At 37.5% G+C, this 14374-nt stretch overlaps 2 protein-coding genes across 2 annotated transcripts; one reads left to right on the top strand and one right to left on the bottom strand.

Annotated features, from left to right (window-relative positions):
- Nucleotides 1-668: 668 nt before the first annotated feature.
- On the top strand, nt 669-5836 carry LOC307132150 (uncharacterized protein). Its single transcript, XM_079826317.1, has 7 exons — nt 669-843; nt 2290-2963; nt 3282-3327; nt 3425-3516; nt 4166-4276; nt 4713-4989; nt 5431-5836. The coding sequence occupies exons 1-7, from the start codon at nt 823-825 to the stop codon at nt 5644-5646; spliced, it is 1437 nt and encodes a 478-aa protein (XP_079682443.1). The 5' UTR covers nt 669-822; the 3' UTR covers nt 5647-5836.
- A 722-nt stretch (nt 5837-6558) lies between these two features.
- LOC307132469 (uncharacterized protein) lies at nt 6559-13272 on the bottom strand. The gene is made up of 15 exons (XM_079826813.1): nt 13175-13272; nt 12252-12376; nt 12018-12161; nt 11708-11924; nt 10789-10864; nt 10385-10693; nt 10114-10198; nt 9901-9989; nt 9558-9755; nt 9382-9468; nt 8827-9080; nt 8492-8620; nt 8228-8368; nt 7996-8113; nt 6559-6920 (listed from the first exon to the last, which is right to left on the bottom strand). Exons 1-15 carry the CDS (start codon nt 13193-13195, stop codon nt 6700-6702), a joined length of 2214 nt encoding a protein of 737 aa, XP_079682939.1. The 5' UTR covers nt 13196-13272; the 3' UTR covers nt 6559-6699.
- Between the last annotated feature and the right edge of the window lie 1102 nt (nt 13273-14374).

Raw genomic sequence — 14374 nt, 5'->3', positions numbered from 1 at the left:
GATAGAATATACAGTTTGACCGCCAGCCAGCAGTCCCCACAATGTAAATGGATTCATAAACAAACTAAATGATGTTTTTTTGAAAATGTAAAAATGCAGAATGTCTCCTGTGATGGGTAGGTTTAGGGGCAGGGGCAGTGTAGGGGGATAGAATGTACGGTATAAAAACCATTACGTCTATGGAAAATCCCCACAAAGATAGTGAACCAGACATGTGTATGTGTGTGTGTGTGTGCGCGCGTGTGTATTCATGTTTGTCTATCCTGGTGGGGACTTCAACCTGAATGCACACTGACTCATGGGCACTTGTGTCACCGTGGGTATGGAAGCAAATTAGAGACATAATTATTTGAAATTTAACAGCCACTGAATACTTAGTTTTGAAATATTTTAGTTTTAAAAACTTTTATCTGAACTTCTTTTGCTCTGAATTCACCCCTTTGAAATTATTTTACTTTGGAAACCATTCGAATTTACCTCTCAACCTGAATTTCGATTAATATTTTTCAATGCTCACAAATTCAGATACAAAAAAAAAAATCAACTTGCAGAATTTCAGATAAAATAGATTCAGGTTGATTAAATTTGATTGCTCAAATTCAGATCTCAAATTTCAAGTTCATATTTTTCAAAGAAAACTTCGGTCTAATTCGACTGCTCAAATTCAGATCGAAAAATTCAAGTTAAATATTCAGACGGTAACATCCGGGCTACCCAGGATAGGAAAAACAGTTGAGCGCCTATCAGAGCACGACGACCTGTCTGTCGTGATGACTCGTGATCCAATCATCCAAGAAGTCGATCGGCACGGAGGGTATTAAGATGTCTTCCAGGGGAAATGAAGTAAGTTTGCTGTTTATGTACAATCAGACTCAGGGCTCGACAGAAGTATGTTGTTGCTAATTATGTTAGGAACACAGCTATGGTTTGTGTGAATCGTCTCTCTTTGTAGACAGTCAGCTAGGTAACACGTTATAAGCTAACGTTAACGTTACTGAGAATGAGCGCTCAATGCGTGCTCTAATAACACACACACACACACACACACACACACACACACACTGTGTTTTCACCGTTTCACTGTATGAGGACATGATGTAGGCTACATGTAAACTTCATGACAGAGCTGCTATGAGAGTCAGTTCACGAGAATCTCACCAATTCTTTTGATAAAACTATCGTCATTCATTTGTATCATATACACACAGAACTAGTGTCTTTACGACAACCTGTCAAAATAAAAGTTCGGTATCGCGAGGAAATTATAACAGAAATATATTGCGATTACACAGTAGAGTACAGTATAGTCTACTTCAAGTAACTTTAGGCATAATAATACAGTAGTTTATTAAAACACACAGAAACTCAAATGTCTATAACCCACCGAAATAAAGGTCCGGTCTAACTCAAAGAAATTATGAAAGAAATTGCACAGTAAAATGTACTTTAAAATAATAATAATAATAATTTAAGATACTTAAAAAAAAAAAAAGGAATATCACACAAGTTTTCATACAGGTTTTAATTCAAACAGTAAACTTGCCAAAACATTAACACCATTTTCCCCCCCAAAAAACACCATTTCTAAAATTTAATTTGTATTTTGTGCCCATGATGTTAAAAAAAAAAATGTTGTGTGTGAAAATTGTCAGCTGAATACGATGTATCACGGTATACTCACTACAAAAAACTAGACTACTACACCACTGAGTATAACGTAACGTTACAGCGGGCTATTTGTCATATAAACAGCTCTCTATGCAGATTACCTATACTGACCATACCTGTAGGCTGGTCAATGATATCCCACATAAAACGCTTTTCAGAGTAGGATAAAGTTACATCACGCCAGACTTGGAGTGAATATATTAGCTTTAGGGAATCGGTTGGATAAGTCATGGTAAGCTAATAAGCTAAAGTTGGGGATTCATCCGTTGTGTGAGTTTTCAGTGATTTACTACGAGCCTACTACTAAGTTACTAATACACTCTTATCATAGTTCTAAGATAATAACCATTGCTTTAAACATATTGCTGAATATTGAGCCCTGAAACCGCATTTAAACTGTTGGGAGAATGTTAGGATTTGAAATGTAATTACTGTATACTAAGTTACTAATACACTCTTATCATAGTTCTAAGATAATAACCATTGCTTTAAACATATTGCTGAATATTGAGCCCTGAAACCGCATTTAAACTGTTGGGAGAATGTTAGGATTTGAAATGTAATTACTGTATGTTCATTAATGCAGCTGTTTTTTCTGACTTCCATTTTTTTGTTTCTAAGGAATGGCTGCTTGACCACATTTTGGAACGACTCCGCTCTCGTTTAGAGCATATTCTTGGACAATTGCCTCTGGATTTGGACTACTTAGAGTTCATTAGCACACAAGAATTTGTGTTTTTAAATGCCATATCCAGTCATGTAGCTGTTTCACAGCCTATTTTAGATGCCTTGACAGAGCTACATAGCCTTGTAAATGTAGAAAAAGAAAAAAATATGCAACACTGTAAAACTGTACAATTTGAGCAAGGACCAGTTGGACGACCGAGAATGGTCCTGTCTTTGGAGTACATTTCCAGCCTTTTGGACCTTAATCTGTCCATCCCATGCATAGCTGCGCTTTTGGGAGTGTCGAGGCGAACAGTCCATCGACGCATGGCTGAGGCTGATCTCTCAGTTAGGGCACTGTACAGCACTCTGACAGATGAAGAGTTGGACCAGTGTGTGATAGACATAAAATCCAGGCAGCCTCATTCTGGATATCGAATGGTGAAAGGACTTCTTCAAGCTCAAGGACTGCGGGTGCAGTATGAACGGGTCAGAGCTTCCATGCACCGTGTTGACACCATCGGAGTCATATCCCGAATTACAAACTTAGGTTGCATAGTTCGAAGAACCTATTCCGTTCCTAGCCCCCAGTCCTTGATGCACATTGATACAAATCATAAACTAATCCGGTAAGTTTTTAAAGTCCTTTTATTGACAAAGGACAGATTAATTAAAAACTGTAAGATAATATTGTAATCAAATAATTATACTTTTGTATAGGCCTATTCAGCATACCATCTTTATTTAATAGTGCTTTGACATACTAAATTACTTTTTGATTGCTTCAAAAAATGACAGTAATAATCCAGGGTTTTAGAAATTGCTGTATTTCATTTTGCAGTTGTTAAAATTCAGATGTTTTTTCAAAAGCTTACCTGTGAAAAAGCAAACAACTAACATTTTCTCTAAGTTATATTTATCTTTTTTGTATGTGTGTTTTCCTACAGCTACAACATTGTCATCTTTGGTGGCATAGATGGCTTTTCACGGAAGGTAAGCACAGTATTCAGTGATAAATACACAGTACACGTTTGACCTTCTTATATACATTTGTGTTTCATCCAAGTAGTAAAACTGCATTGTACTGCAGATTATGTATCTTGGTGCAGCTTCCAACAACCTTGCTGCAACATCCCTGGCATTCTTCGAAGAATCTGTGGAGAAGTTTGGTTTCCCTCTTAGGTAAGTATTTTACTTAGGAATGTTTAAGTTTTACAGTCATGCTTGAATGGTTTTAAACCTCTTTGAAATAACCAAAAGTACACTTTTGTGTGGTATTTGCCTAAAACACTGTTTCTATATTTGTATAAATTGTATAAAGATCATGCGGTACTTCAGGAGCCATTTATACAGGTTGTCTTTCGAGAGTACTCTCGTGTTGTACGGGAAAACCTATTATGGAAATTATCCATAATTTTTCATTTCTTGTCAACACATTGCAGCAGCAAGCAGACCTAGGTGAGCTGGCTCGCGCGCCCATTGGCTGCTCTGCGGCAACCTATCGACAAGCCGCCAGTGATGTCAGCACCTTGGCAGGTCATGTCCCACCGAAATAGGCGTGGCTTATGGCTATAAATACCGGGCTCGGATAAACTAGCTTACGCAACACTCGTTCCCGCTTCTAGAGAGAACCGAGGTTATGTTAGTAACCGAGACAATTTCAGTTATTTTTGTATGACTGTATAGATCTTTTTTTTTTTTTTTAAATCTATATAGATATAATGGGGTACCCTTTATAACTAAGTTAAAAGCATGCATCATGTTCCACATTAATGTTTTGTTGAGATGTATATAAAAAAAATAACTCATGTAAATGTTACTCTGTTTCAAGGGTACGGGCTGATCAGGGTGTGGAAAATGTAGACATTGCACGCCTCATGTTTACAGTCCGTGGCACTGGAAGGGGCAGCTTCATATCCGGCAAGAGTGTTCACAATCAACGGTCAGTCCAAAACTTCAGATAATGCTAGCTGAAAGATACCACCTCACTGCTGCCATGCAAGAACATTATTATTTGCTAAAAATACAGTATATCAGCTTGCAGCAGGACAACTATTTGAGGAGTGTGAGCTGAAAGTCTCCAGTGGAAGCTGCTGTCAGTTAAAGGGTACTGAATAGCAACCTCCTTGCAAATTCAACAGCCTTTTTCTTGCTGCAAAAAAATAAGTTAGTTTTTTGCTGGGCAATGGGTCTGGAATTACATCTGTATGTCACTTCTGTTTTGATAGAATGCAGTGACATTATATTCCATTAAACATGGTTTCTTCTTCTAAACAAATAAAGTAGATAAAGAAAAACACAACTATGCATTGAACAATCTGATGAATTTTCCCTGTACATAAGTTTAAAGGTTCCTATTGAACTTCACTATTTTCCAGAATCGAGAGGCTTTGGAGAGACCTGTGGGTAGCTGTCACAAACATCTACTATGATGTTCTCCACTACCTTGAAGAAGAGGGCTTCCTCAACATCGCCAATGCTACACACCTCCTCTGTTGCCATTATGTGTTCCTGCCACGGCTGCAAGATTCCCTGGACACTTTCCGCTGTGGCTGGGACAATCATCCAATAAGAACAGAAGGCCATATGACCCCTAATCAGCTGTGGGAGCTGGGCCGAATCCATCACCCAATTCAAGGCCCAGAAAATATGGAGGTATGTACCAAATGTACAACTTGAATGCTTTCAATAGTATACATTTTTGCTTGCAAACATTAGTTATGAAGACAATGCACGTTTGTCAATACTCCCTTACCAAAGGCTGGCCTTAAAGGAATACTTCACTGATCAGCATTAAACTTTGTATCCGTAGTATCCTGGTAGTATTTTCGAACAAAAGTGCGTCGGTCCCTCATATCCCACTGCGACGAGAAGTTCTCATCGCAAAGGAATATGAGGAAACGACGCACATTCGTTTGAAAATACTATCGAGATACTACGGATACAAAGCCTTATGCTAATCGGTCAAGTATTCCTTTAAGTTAATAAATATTTAGCAAAGTGGTTTACAAAAGTGTAGGTTACAGTAAGTGCCATAAAGCCATTAGGATAAATAATACTGCAAACAAGTAAGGTTTTTCTATTTTGCTTTGATAGGGTATGGATATTCCTCACATTGAGTGGGAAAACAGTGGACTTACTGCTGATGGCTACTCCAGTGTCATCGTCCCAGACACAGAAAGCCCACTGACTGATGGACAAATGGCAGCTTTAAGAGAAGTTGTTGACCCAAGAGCTATATCCCAGTCCTTTGGCTGTGATATCTATGTTGCTGCTGTTCAATTTTGTGAGCATGTTCTATCTGAAAACTGAGAGACACACGCATGCCCCCCTTGTTTCTGTTCTGTTTGAAACTCAGGGCAAGCGAACTACGAACATTTACAGGACATAAATACATTTTAGGCATTTCTTATAATTGTTTTGAGTTTTATGAACAGGCCTTTATACTGTACAGATGTAAACAACTTAATTAAACTGGCAATAAAAACCCTTTAAGACTGGTAGCAGCTGCTAATGTGTCTATTTGAGCAAACGCCCCACAAATTAATCAGTACATGAGTTGTACTGAAAATCAAACTGACCCTGCATCACAATATACATATTTTTCTTGTATAACCGGTGGATTAAACATGCACTATTTTCATATTTAGGACGTTATGAAGTAAATCAGACTGAAAACTGTTGCTTAATTGCAGTCAAATGACCCTTAAAAGCACAGATGGGTGTTAAGATAATGAGTGTCATGTCTTTATAGAAGTTATTTGGTACCAAAGATTGGAAAAGCATGTTTGCAAAAGCAACAAAGGTTATAGTGGATTTGTTCTAGGCATTGAACATTCACTCTGGAGACAGATGCATTCCTGCATAAGATGTTAAGCACAGCTAAATACAACAGGCATCATATGAGTTAATCTATGAGTTTCCATCATTCTAATCTGAAATAATAAATGTCAATCAATGATGCATTTTTATGTAATGAAAACACTGATGGATCTGTCATGAACACAATGATACATTTATTATAAGTACCTCGCAGACAAACACTGATGAAGCAATCTGAGAACAGCAGCGGTAACAAAATATAAAAATACACTTCATCCAAATATTTCTGTGCTTAACTGCATTTGTACATTACTAAAATAACACTTAACTTTCCTTAACTTTTTTTAAAAGGACGTTAACTTTGAAGTTGCTACATTGCTATTGCTAGCAGGCTGCATGCCATTTAATACAATTATTCAACCCCCTATACTGTATATATCCATCAAAAAACAATGAACTTTATATTCGTAATTTAGCATATTAATATGCAATCATTTAAACATTTAACATTAACATATGGCGTTATTCACCACTGCTTTGTCCCTACACAAGACCAAATCCTGTTTGGCAAGTGCCAATACAAGCCAGGATGTCATTTTTAAAGGATGCATAGTCCTTGTAATGTCCTGGGATTCGCAGGGTCTCAAAACAGGTGGAGGCTGTTGGGAAGCTGCCTTTAACTACCTCAATGGATAGGTTATTCCTTGGCATAATCTCCCACCCTGTCCAGAATTTCAACAGGTCAGTCAATTCATCAGGTGATGCTGTGGATTAAACAAAATGGATCAAATGATAGGTTGCTACAAATAATGAAAATAATTTAGAAAATTAAAATAATGTTTAGTATTCAATAAATGTATCATAGTAGCTCTGTTATGTAACAAATAAAGCAGTTTCTTGAACAGAAATACCATAACACCATATACCCTGGTGAAATGTCAAAAAGGTATGAAAAAATCCTATTAATAAAGCTGTGTGCGAAGAGTGTGCGGTTATCTACTCTTTCTGTCATATATACAGGTGTGCAAAGATAGTCTTAATAGTAACCTTAAAGCTACACTATGTAACTTTTCCGTCCACTAGAGGTCGCCTGTTCAAAACAAAGGCGTAGTTTGATGACGGCACGTTTGAGCGCAGAATCTCGGGACATGTGGTCTTCACCTCACAGCCGGTGGAAAACAGTCAGGATAGGACTAGGGCAGAAATCATGTTCATGGATGCGATTATTAACATTACTGTAGTCTGAAGCAGAGCAGGAGCGAGTGTTGTGGAGCTGAGCAAGGCCGCAGGAGTGATTGAACTTTTATTATGACACGGTTGCCGGCGCTACTTCCTCTTTTCCAGTCATGAGTCTGAGGTAACCCAACTCTGTTTATCGTATTAGATATATCTGAGTGTGTTGAAAAGGAAGTTATGACGGTCGCTCGGCGGCTGCTATGACACTTGTTCACAATGCGGTGAGAGTAAAGTGTTTCACTGAATAAAACCGGAGACCGAGGCGGGTGACGCAGATATGACGCAATCGACAGGCGACTCCCTCACACGCATAGCTCACACGTCCCGGTTCCTTGGTTAAAATAGCAAATTTCTCACGATTTACAAATAGTTTAAAACATTTGGGATAATCTAAGTACTCAACTGAACAAAATATATAACACTGGCCTAGTGGTTTCTGGATATTTTACTGCAAAAATCCTACATAGTTCACCTTTAATAATGAATTTAACAATTTCTATAACTAACTGTTTAAAAAGTAACCTGCCACTTTTAAATAAAAACTTTGGGTGACTAACTTATTTAATTAACAGGTTGGCAAGATTTCGAACTCTGTACACATACCATTTTCAATGAAGTGGCGAAGATAACCTGATATGCGGCATTTTGTGTCAAGTGAATAATCGTCGTCGTCGTCGTCATCATCATCTTCATGAGGCCAGGTGATGTGCTGTAGGATTATCTACATTGACAATAAAACAACATGACTTTAATAATTTTACCACTTTATCAAGGATTCTATCTATATAATATAATATACACACACACAAAATAATATCAAATTGTAAAAACTTACCGCAGGGTTACAATCCACTGCTCTCTCCTGTGGAAAAAGCTGGGCCACTGTGTCAGGTCGTTTGGTCAGCAATGTCCACATTGGTGTCTCTTTAAGACCACGCCTGAATTGTTTGATTTGTCGTGTTACACGTCCAATTACCTGTTGATGACATTACCGGACAGAAGACAGAAGGTGAAACAAGTCATTTTTTATTATTATCCCAAAGCCAGTTCTGAGGATGACTTGTGCCAATATGTGACAGTTTCTTTAAATTTCACGCACAGCATGGATCAACATCTTCTCAAAAAGCCATCTTCGGTTATTTCCAGTAAGGCCAGGGAGATCCCAAGCATAGGCCAACTCCTGGACACTGGTTTTGTCCTTGTCTGAGAGTTCAGATTCCTCTTCAAGCTTTAAGACAGAGAGGGAAGCAAAAGGCTAGGCAAGTTTATCTATATAGCACTATTTAAATTGCTTTACATTCAACATTAAAAAGCAGTTTAAAATGTAAAAACATTCATTAAGGCGAATAAAAAAAAAAAGCTAAAAAAAAGCACAGTCTTCAGAAAATCCATGGGAAAGTCCAGAAATAATGAGGTTAGATAAAAAAACCATACAAGCCTGATTGTTTCACGGATGTCTAGGTCTGGACAGTCCTCTGGTGTTACTGTTGCAGTTTCCGGGCTTCCTCCAAACAGGACATGCACAACAGCAGGGCTAAGCCCTGACAGGCATGGTCCTCCATGAACAAAGGAGTGCCCCACCATTCTGCCTGCCATGACGAACATGTCACTTTCCACAAGAAAGTGAGAGGCTGAGGGAACTAAATGGCCTGGCTGTCCATCAAAGAGATGTGTAACAGCAGTGTTTGCTGTTTAAGAAATTTACAAATTAAGACAAAAGAAAGTTCAAAATACTACATATTCTATAAACTTTAGAAGTACCAGGTTAAGAAAAAAAAAAAAAAGTTTATATATATATATAGATATATATATATATATATAGATATATATATATATATATATATATATATATATATATATATATATATATATAAACAAACATAACAGAATTACAATATGTTTAAAAGAAAAAATGTTTAAACACAAGACTTTAATAACATAATATTTGCTAATGACAAGTCAGATTACACATAGCTACAGTCAACATACCAAAGTTGAAGCAAAACCCAGACTTTAGCTTGTTCATGCAAGTTGAGAGGAAAAAGCGACTCACACCCTCTCCAATGGCTGCATCACCTGTAACACAATGGAGGGTTTGATATAGTAAAAGGGAAAAGCAATACTTAAGGTAGGCTTTTACTACTTTGACATGAAATTTAAACTACCTTCAAGTCTGCAATTCAAGGGTCGTGCCCATTCCACATTCGGCTTCTTATAGAAGCAGATGAGTGCAGCGTCTTGTTCAGCAGGGCTCTTTCTAATATCCATGCTGAGAAGTAAGGGATTCTTACTTTGTTGATGGCTGAGAATAGAATCCCGAAACAGAGACATGGCCTTGGTAGGGTCTTGTACCGTGAGCCACTCTAGTGAGAGATAAAAAGAAAATGTTACCAATAAAATGACTTTGGATATGCAAGTTAATACGGAAAGAGTATTTCTTCAATTTTACTTTCACAGTTTACCCTCCATAACATTACTGTCCTACTGCTAACCCTGAATAGGACCTACCATCTGTAACATGTTCACAACTGGACGGTCCAGGCATTGCTTCTTGCTCTTCAACAGTACTCCTATCCAACACCTCATACATTTCTGCACTGCCCACATTCACAACACAATGTTGAACACTATAATTATATTTGTTGCTGCTTCATGGTTTATATCTGATGGTGAGTGAAACAAGTACATACAAATAAAACTGAATTACAGTATATAATGTACCTTTCACCACACGAAGCAGCATGTACTTCAATAAAGTCAGTGGTAAACATTTCCATGCAGATAGGACAGGGCTCCTGAACTGGTGCTGAGAAAATGGAAATAGCAAAGATAATCAAAAATGTGACTTCAGCAAGAACCAATAAATTTAGTCATGGCGTTGTATTTTTCAACAAGGCCATTTGCCCTTATCAAAAATTATGATTTTAGGCCATCCATATTGAATGTCAAATCTATTGAAAATGCTTAATTTATTTTTTACATTGTCTCTCACCTTGCACACTGTTCTCCTCCACATTATCCAGATTGTCTTCATCATTGTCAACATCAATGATGTTGCAAGACTTCAAGTGTTCCATAAGGAGCTGCAGGGGAATGGCTGCTCCACACTTTTGGCACATTGCCTTGGGCATGCCACTGAATACTTCATTACTTAGTTGCAAAGGAGTAGTGTTAAGTTCGTCTTGAATTGGAGCTATGTAAAGAGGAGATTTACCCCCCTGGCTTGCAGCCTTTACGATCTTGCCTGTGTATCCAGTATGATCAGGTGCCACCAGGGAGAGCTTTCGGGAACCCCATCCTCCTATAGAAAACATGAACATGGGAAAAAAAATCTAAAAATGCTTTAAAATATGATATAAACTGTTTACACACACACACACAAAAAGTTGTGCATACCTGTTGCTTTGTAAATCATCCAGCCTCCAGTTACAGCCTCAAATTGAGGATAGACACCTTTGAGTGTCTCACATATCTGTAAGCAAAGCAGATACACAGAACATTAATAATATGGGCCCCACTTTATATTAGGTGGCCTTAACTACTATAAACATCTTTGCTGATATTGAAGTGGGATATGGGTAAAGTTATGGACAGGTGTGGTGGTGTGGGTAAGTTTAAAGGTAGGGTTAGGGACAGGTGTGGTGGTATGGGTAAGTTTAAGGGTAGGGTTAGGGACAGGTGTGGTGGTGTGGGTAAGTTTAAAGGTAGGGTTAGGGACAGGTGTGGTGGTGTGGGTCAGTTTAAGGGTAGAGTTAGGGACAGGTGTGGTGGTGTGGGTCAGTTTAAGGGTAGGGTTAGGGACAGGTGTAGTGGTGTGGGTAAGTTTAAAGGTAGGGTTAGGGACAGGTGTGGTGGTGTGGGTAAGTTTAAGGGTAAGGTTAGGTGTAGGTAAAGTGTCAACAGTGTAATTACAAATGTAGCTACCGAAATTAATTACAGATGTAATTACATGCAGGTATTTTTTTAAATGTAAGTACAATGTAAAAACATGTATGTACACAATAAGTGCAATGTATCAAATTATTAATTAAAATGTTAGTACATAGTAGTTAAGGCCACCTAATATAAAGTGTCCATAATATGCATGTATCCAGAAAGGATGCTGAACTGTTGAAATGAAGGATGATTGTACTAGAACATCAGTCTTGATTAGATGCATTTTAGCTTATTAGAATTCAGAATTAAAACCTGTGCCAAAGGATTATAATTTTCAAATACATTAATGCAGACTATGTTAAAGGTATAATTTACCCAAAAGTTAAAATTCAGTCATTATGGAAGCTAGCGCAAATATACATCTATGGAATCTGCTTACCTCATCATGTGTTGTGCTCTCATCTAAATTAACAGTCCTGCGGCCCAGTCCTGCCTGCAAGTGGACTAGTTGGTCTTGTTCTTTTGGGGTTTTCTCATATTGTTTTGGTAAAAGGTAAAAAGCAACTTCTACTGGTTTAGGCCTTTTAGCAGGAACAAGATTCACTGCCGGAAAACGCCTCTTCCCTTTTCCCTTAGTGAACATACCTGGAAACGACCTGTAGGATATAGCACAGTCTGTTAAAACTTGATTACTATCAAATTATGAGTTTTTATAAGATTCAATTAATCCAGAGAATATAATGCTGAACCTTGTCAATTCCATCTGAATAGAAGGTTTTGGTGGCTGATTGCCTGACCTCTCAATTGGGCCTATTTGCCTCTGTTCCATCTGAACAGAAGGTCTTGGTGGCTGATTGCCTGACCTCTCATTTTGGCCTATTTGCCTCCGTTCCCTGCAGTATAGTAACCAAAAATAATCATTAATTACAGATTTGAAAAATATCCATGTGAACAGATTTAAAAATGTTTTTTAAACACTTAACCTTATATCCTGACTGCTGCAAGGAACATCACTAACGTTACTGGCTGCACATCCTCCCCTTTCAGATTCGGTCAATAAGGACATTAAGTGCCTGGCTGATCGTAACAGCTCAGCATGACTAGTACCCTGTCAACACAAACATCATACAGAAAATACAAAATAACATCACAAGAGAGAAAAAAAGGTTTAAACCCACTGACCATACGACTGATGTTAAAGCTACAGTGTAATCTGCATAGAGAGCTGTTTATATGACAAATAGCCCGCTGTAACGTTTTTTTTTTAAGTATCTTAAATTATTATTATTATTATTTTAAAGTACATTTTACTGTGCAATTTCTTTCATAATTTCTTTGAGTTAGACCGGACCTTTATTTCGGTGGGTTATAGACATTTGAGTTTCTGTGTGTTTTAATAAACTACTGTATTATTATGCCTAAAGTTACTTGAAGTAGACTATACTGTACTCTACTGTGTAATCGCAATATATTTCTGTTATAATTTCCTCGCGATACCGAACTTTTATTTTGACAGGTTGTCGTAAAGACACTAGTTCTGTGTGTATATGATACAAATGAATGACGATAGTTTTATCAAAAGAATTGGTGAGATTCTCGTGAACTGACTCTCATAGCAGCTCTGTCATGAAGTTTACATGTAGCCTACATCATGTCCTCATACAGTGAAACGCTGAAAACACAGTGTGTGTGTGTGTGTGTGTGTGTGTGTGTGTGTGTGTGTTATTAGAGCACGCATTGAGCGCTCATTCTCAGTAACGTTAACGTTAGCTTATAACGTGTTACCTAGCTGACTGTCTACAAAGAGAGACGATTCACACAAACCATAGCTGTGTTCCTAACATAATTAGCAACAACATACTTCTGTCGAGCCCTGAGTCTGATTGTACATAAACAGCAAACTTACTTCATTTCCCCTGGAAGACATCTTAATACCCTCCGTGCCGATCGACTTCTTGGATGATTGGATCACGAGTCATCACGACAGACAGGTCGTCGTGCTCTGATAGGCGCTCAACTGTTTTTCCTATCCTGGGTAGCCCGGATGTTACCGTCTGAATATTTAACTTGAATTTTTCGATCTGAATTTGAGCAGTCGAATTAGACCGAAGTTTTCTTTGAAAAATATGAACTTGAAATTTGAGATCTGAATTTGAGCAATCAAATTTAATCAACCTGAATCTATTTTATCTGAAATTCTGCAAGTTGATTTTTTTTTTTGTATCTGAATTTGTGAGCATTGAAAAATATTAATCGAAATTCAGGTTGAGAGGTAAATTCGAATGGTTTCCAAAGTAAAATAATTTCAAAGGGGTGAATTCAGAGCAAAAGAAGTTCAGATAAAAGTTTTTAAAACTAAAATATTTCAAAACTAAGTATTCAGTGGCTGTTAAATTTCAAATAATTATGTCTCTAATTTGCTTCCATACGTGGGGACATAAATTGAGGTCACCATGAGGAAACAAGCTTATAAATCATACAGAATTATTTTTTTTTAAATAAAAAAATGCTGAAAGTTTTGTGTGATGGGTAGGTTTAGGGTTAGGGTTAGTGTAAGGTGATAGAATATACAATTTGTACAGTATAAAAACCATTACGTCTATGGAGAGTCCCCACAAAGTTGTGTGTGTGTGTGTGTGTGTGTGTGTGTGTGTGTGTGTTCAGCGAGATTCAATGCAGGTGTGGATTTCATGAATCATTTATATAGGGTAGAGTGGGGGAAAACGCCCCATGGGTTAAAATGCCCAAAATAACCATGAGATAAAATCAAGATATGTTTTTGTTGTTGCTATGGACTACGTTGACCAGACTCAGAGTGATGTAGAAGTTTTCACAGCAAAGCTTACAGAGAAAACGGATTTCACGTTTTCCCCAGGGGGCATTGTTTCCCACTATCATAATTACTGTATTACCATGTTCTGAACATCACATTCTTTGTTTTTCCATCAAATGTAATCTAACTAGGTGGTTGAATAAAAATATTTGGACGTTATATTTAAAAATTGCCTCACATTAGCATCAGCTAGCTATTAACCAGCCAGTTAGCATCAGCTAACAATATTTTTCAAAAAGGTTGATTTTCAAAATGGTTCATTAATAAATATTC

Source organism: Gobio gobio, assembly GCF_949357685.1.
Source record: "Gobio gobio genome assembly, chromosome: 10".
Taxonomy (NCBI): domain Eukaryota; kingdom Metazoa; phylum Chordata; class Actinopteri; order Cypriniformes; family Gobionidae; genus Gobio; species Gobio gobio.
Note: the sequence above shows the minus strand (reverse complement) of the source record. Positions and strands in the feature narration are given on the sequence as shown.

What these genes read in the sequence shown, in the direction of transcription:
- LOC307132150 (XM_079826317.1), top strand. Translation starts at nt 823, where the DNA reads ATGTCTTCCAGGGGAAATGAA. An exon ending in ACAAATCATAAACTAATCCG is followed by an intron (nt 2,964 to 3,281) that starts GTAAGTTTTTAA and finishes GTTTTCCTACAG; the next exon opens with CTACAACATTGTCATCTTTG. An exon ending in TAGATGGCTTTTCACGGAAG is followed by an intron (nt 3,328 to 3,424) that starts GTAAGCACAGTA and finishes ATTGTACTGCAG; the next exon opens with ATTATGTATCTTGGTGCAGC.
- LOC307132469 (XM_079826813.1), bottom strand. Translation starts at nt 13,195, where the DNA reads ATGTCTTCCAGGGGAAATGAA. An exon ending in TGTCTTCCAGGGGAAATGAA is followed by an intron (nt 12,377 to 13,174) that starts GTAAGTTTGCTG and finishes TTGTGTTGACAG; the next exon opens with GGTACTAGTCATGCTGAGCT. An exon ending in TGGGTTTTGCTTCAACTTTG is followed by an intron (nt 9,081 to 9,381) that starts GTATGTTGACTG and finishes TTTCTTAAACAG; the next exon opens with CAAACACTGCTGTTACACAT.